The 6,000-nt window shown below is 34.9% G+C and overlaps 1 protein-coding gene across 6 annotated transcripts in view; it reads right to left on the bottom strand.

Annotated features, from left to right (window-relative positions):
• LOC105339571 (kinesin-like protein KIF26B) overlaps positions 1-6,000 on the bottom strand; it is an 85,688-nt gene that overhangs the window by 46,181 nt on the left and 33,507 nt on the right. For 5 of the 6 annotated variants that reach the window (XM_034470643.2, XM_034470642.2, XM_034470640.2 and 2 more), the window contains one exon: positions 302-504. In XM_034470643.2, coding sequence (XP_034326534.2) covers positions 302-504 — 203 coding nt within the window. Of the gene's footprint in view, positions 1-301; positions 505-4,881; positions 5,125-6,000 lie in introns of those variants that run through there. The other variant, XM_034470298.2, reaches the window with a different exon arrangement.

The raw sequence follows: 6,000 nt of genomic DNA, 5'->3' as shown, positions 1-6,000 counted from the left end.
CATGTGGGTATCACTGTGGATAGATTTCTAAAGCTTCAAGTTACTGAATATTTTGTTGTGTCGGCACAGTACAACTAGGTTATAAGCATAAATGCTTATAATGAATTCAAGCTTACAGGAAAGTCAGTTTCATTATTCAACATGTAGCATTCATCCTATAATAATGACATGGTAATATATAGACTGGCCGCAAAGTATGATATTTATAATGAATTAACATCTCTTGTCCTTCATGCTTTGCTATATTTACTGAAGTGGGTAAATGTGGCCCTGTCCATGGGGGTTCCATCTGTGAACTCACCTGTTGCTGGGTTGCTGTGTGATGACGTGACCAGACTGGACCGGGGATTCTGTCTGAGCCTGGTGGATGCTCTGGACCATAGCTGTCACCTCTCGCTTCAGCTGGACAATAGATGTGTCACAAACATTACAGAGACCCTGCTGAAACTGCCTACATGCATCAGGAATCTGTAGGTGCTCCCCGATTCTCTCCACTGCAAAACTCTGCAAAAATAATATTACCTCTACATGATATCGTCAACCTTTTGAAAATAGGGCAGAATTCTGCCCCATCATTCATATCATCTTTAAAGCCTTTAAATAATTATTTACAATATGACAGAGATAGAATACCCCAAATAAATGTATTCACAAATAAAATTCATTCCATCTTTACAAAACAATTTTGCTTGCACTCCTTGCTACAAGCTATGTTACACTTCAATACTCAATGCATCATATTCCATAATGCACTTTGTAGCAAATACTTTTACCCTCATGATGACTAAACTCTAACCTCTTATTGACAAATAATTAAAATGTATGACAGCGATTAAAACATTAAAATGATCCTGGAAAAAAGGCCTCATCATCTTACACATAAATCACAACACCATTAATTAGATCAAGACAGAGGAGGCATATCGGTATCTGGGCTAATTATTCCCTGGGAAACTTTCCCCTCCTCCCCTACTACTTCACGCTTTGAAGCGATACCTTAGCGTAAAATCTTGTCTTGTATTTTTTAAGCAACCAGCTATGCCAAATTCCCAACAGATGCAACACAGTGCGAAGAGTTTCCAAAACAACGATGGTGATAAGTTACACAGAAAGAGTCCACGACAGTAATATGTTTTTAATTTCCCCTCATTGCCCTGTGGAGAGGGTGTATAAACAAACATTAACATATATAATTTAAGGTAAAACATATCTAAAACTGTATAAGCTCATGACATTTTTATGCAGATTACCATCTTACAAACTACGAGAAAAACAAGATTTCGTACAACCTAATTTTTTTCTTCCCCCTCAAATTTGTTCTAATCTCTTTGAATCCCACCCGTTTTTTTTAAAGGTTGGATGCAAATGAGGGAACTAACATTTGGCATTTTATCCCTTAAAGCTGAATGCATGTAGTATGGAGCAAAATTAATGTCTCCATACATAATCTCTTATAAACGATCATTGAATAGATATTCAATTTTCATCCATTCATCAGTCTTCTTCCTACCGATATAATGACACAAAAGCTTTCAGACATTAGGTCACTGAGACTTCCTAATCCTGCATCAATTTATCAGCTTGTATCAAGGAGACCACAGAAAAGAGACCCAAATTAGAACAACACTAAACCATGACACTTCCTATATATCTATGTCTGGAAGCGCCCACCTCCCACCCTACATAAACAAAACAATTCACACTGGTTTAGGATTCTGACATTAACCCATAATTTGGTTCCCTATTTGATACTGTAATTTCGTTCCATTTCTCACCAATTAAATAAGGAAATAATGCATTATGCATTTTTTCCTTTGAATATTATTATTGCTGTTTCAGACAAGCTAAAAATAATAAATTAAATAAAATTAATACAAAACTTCTGGATAAAATTCAATAGATAAGGTATAATTTAGCTTGCAGGAATATAAAGCTATAAATATAAATATAATATCGGTATCTTGCATGCAGACTTCTTTTAAATAAATCCTTCTAAGGTCGAACATGGCATTTCTTAACCAAAATGGGTGCACATAGCCCAATTATGAATTATAAACTACTTCACAAATATACAATGTCAAATAAAAAAAATATGACACTGAGATATGTATAAATTGAAAAAAAAATTCATCTGATTTTAATAATTGAGTTGAGATAAAATATCTTCTCAAAAGAAAACTGGGTTTTAATTTTACTGTTGTCATACACCAAAGAGTGCCATTCTACTTGAGAAAAAATTTTTGATGGCCAAAAAAATCTGTGACATTCAATAAGTCTGTTTCGGTGCAATTCAAAGTAAAATACAAAATGTTAATGTGTTTTCCAAGGTCCCAGGTGTTGTGATTTACTCAATTTGATTCTCGGACCTAGACGTTCACGGAACATTTCTGCGTTATAATTTATGTACTAAAAATGGGCACAGTATCCACTTATATTGTGTCACAGGTAAATAGCTTCTGTCAACATAACCAGGCCACATCTTGCCGTACAATTGTTAGTTTTCCTGTCAGTCAGACTCAATCTATAAAGACAATCTCCGTTTCGTATCTTGGTTATCGAACTGTCAAGATGCAACCTTTCATCACCATGGATAAGATAATAGAAAATCCCTAAATCAAATACAGATATACATATTTCTACATCACATCAAATTTGCTGTCTGTAAAATTTGTATCGTGTACGTGTGACCTCAACATGTAGAAATAAATTTTTTAAACCAAAAATTCCTGTTAGGATCATTACAAAAAAGTAATTACACATTTCAAGGGTAACGGTTTTTATTGGGAGTGTAACTGACAACGGAACTTGATGAATCATGCAAACAGTTGCGATTTTCTGTGTAAACTCGGAGCCTGGTATATACATACAAGAGAGAGTCAGAGAGGGAGAGGGCCTGGTTCATCAAGATAACCTTTACCGACAGGTGCCCCAATAAACCTGTCCTACGCTGATGATACCACTATCATACGCTGCACACAAAATGACTGCTGCATCATCCCGAGATGTTTACACGATATCAGCAACATAACCGCAGTATCAGAAGCGTGTCTGCCACATCTTTAACGCTTCCGCAGATGTTCCATCAGTATATACACCCCTCTGATTGCAGTGACCAGTGTATATAGAGCTTCTTTCATGTTCGGAAATAGAAGTCAATTTTAATTCTTACAGCATGTGTATGTGGATGCAGCGTTGGACACTTGATCAAAGCTGACCTTTCCTTCCCTTGGCCTGTAATGTCAGTAGATAAAGATACATAAACGAGGAATACATGGGCCTGCATATCTTAACATTCCTCACCCCAAATTCCATCATATCACCCCTCAGTCAATACTCAACATCCCCCTCCAATAAAATCTCTTTGTGTCGGAGCATAAACGGATAAGATTTCAAGATTCGATCTGGTCTTTCAGAGTCACAAAATTTTTTTAATGCCTTAAGATGTCATGGCGACTTTCTGGTATATACATATTAAAATTCAAGGCATGCAGTTTTATGCTCTTGGAAGATAAATATAATACATAAGGGTCAATATTTGATTTTATAACCTTGTAAAGCCTTTAGATTTAGGGTTTGTCTACGTATATATATACACTCGACTGCCAGCAAAAGTCACACCTCACAGTTTGGTGAGAAAAAATCCTGCTCTTCTTATCTTGGACTGAAAAATAAATGACTTTGGGGCTTGGCTTTCAATCATAACCTGTATGAATGAATCTGTCAAAATGCACGCTAAGAGATGCGAATTACAAGGGATTATTACATCATTCATAAAAATGAGGAATTCAGACATGGCCACATCAAAAAACATTATCCCACACGTTTCTCTGTCAACTCTGATAGCTGACAAGTTAAGACCTTCATTTCCATACAAGTTTGCTATTTATCTGACAATACAGAAATCAAAGCTAGACCTTATCAAAGAATTTATACATGTATTTAACATTTACAAATATAATGACAGCGAACATTACAAATCTCAAAAGGCCAGTTTTTGCACTTTAATGAGATGTATTTCCAATTATCGACATAAATATAGTATATCAAAGATTTCAATTACTTTTCCGATTTCCCTGTAAAAACATTAACACATGCATAAAGCTAATGTTTACAAAATGCCACATGCTTGAAATGTATTCCAAGCAAACATGAAAAAAAAAAAAAAAACCACTTTAACAAAGAATTGTAATGTCTAAAGTTTTAAGGGCTTTTCCTTGTGAAATTCAAGTTCACCTATGAGATTATACTTCAATATGTATATCCATTGTTCAAGGAAACACAATTACAAAAGTAAATATTTTGGCAAGCAGTACACAAATACGGATTAGATATAGACAATAGTGCCTAAATTCCCACCCTCTGTCACTTAGGCAGATCGGGATTATTTACAGACCACTACTTAACAGCTGACATAAGAACCAAAGAGGATAGCATACTCCTAATCCAGCCTTAATAACTCTAGTGGACCCATGTCGTTCACTTCTATCCATGTAGAACAGCGGAATTAAACTTCAAGAACCACAACTTCGTAGATTACCATTCTGCAAGAAGCATTTAATAAGCATAAACCCACTCCATTTTGCAAGGAAGCTTTAGGCTTATTAAGTTAGATTTAAAATTGACCTTTTAAAATCCATCTGCAGATCCATAAAGTCTGCGACTCTTGAAAAAAGTAATTGGCAAAGGCTGTGCACTGTGCATGATAAACTTAAAAATCAAATTGGCAAAAAATTTAATCTGTAATTTTCAATAGCCGAAAACAAATTTCAAGACAAAAAATTACAAACATATGATTGTTCTTACTTCCATACAAAAAGAAATACTTTAAAAAAAAAACAATATTATAAAAATTAAATATAAAGAAAAAAAAAGATTACCTACCATTTTATATCTCTTCTCATTTTACTACTTAATTGATCCCTCTGATCGATCTACTAGAAATTACTCCTGTCACTTTAAAGATCAAACATTAGCTGTCGTAATTCACTGACTGAATTCTATTTGTTGCTGGATTTTTTTTAACTGTGACCTGATCAGTTTATCTAGTAACTTCCTCACAGGTGCCAAGTTTCCATTTCCCTGATCTCTATAGGCTGTGTCCACTTCACTCTCAGGTGAGGTCAATGACCGACAGCGGTTATAATACCCTAGTGCTATCACTACAAGACAACTCTCCCTCTCTCTCACTGACCACTGATAGACAAATACATGTGGAAAATAACTACACTGCTCTCGGTGACCCCGTACAATTTTTTTAACAGATAAAAAAACACAAATATATTGTTTTGAATGCCGATAAATCTTGCAGTTAATTTTTGGGTGCCAATTTCATCTTGACCATTCTCTGCTCCTAAAGGTACAACAGTGAAAAAGCCAAAGATGCCAAAAACTGTGTTAAAGCCCGAACAAATAAATTCTTACATAAACCTGGACTTATCTTGTTTGCCGAGCTAATATTTAGGAATAGTCAAGAACACTTGTGCAACAATAGGCAAATACTTAGGACTCTTTCTTACATGAAGATTATTTACTGTAATAAATTAAAACAACATTGCAACTACTTTCTCAGGTTAAATCCCAACAAACTTCTGACCCCTTTTTTCCCCCATTGGACTTCCTGGGCTGCATTTGTATAATGAGATTGTAAACGGTTCCATTTCGTAAAACAGTTTGAGAAAACGGAAATACCTGAAAGGATTTGTAATACAATGTATACGTAATATGTATGAACTTTCCAATTTTTTCCTATGACATGAAAATTAATTGTCTATTCAACTGTTCCCTGACCTAGGTATTTAGCCTCCATTTCCCTCACCATCACAGGACTATAACAACCTAGAAAAGGTTCTGCTGTTAACAGGTCATCCTTTGATTTTCTTCTAAGTATACAGACAAAAAATTATCATTTTAACTGTTTTATTGACTTAGCCGGATAAAAAGGTATGAACAAACACCTTCAAAGAGATTTTCTCAGTAATTTTTCACATTTTCCAACTCCTC

Source organism: Magallana gigas, chromosome 6, assembly GCF_963853765.1.
Source record: "Magallana gigas chromosome 6, xbMagGiga1.1, whole genome shotgun sequence".
Classification (NCBI taxonomy): domain Eukaryota; kingdom Metazoa; phylum Mollusca; class Bivalvia; order Ostreida; family Ostreidae; genus Magallana; species Magallana gigas.
Note: the sequence above shows the minus strand (reverse complement) of the source record. Positions and strands in the feature narration are given on the sequence as shown.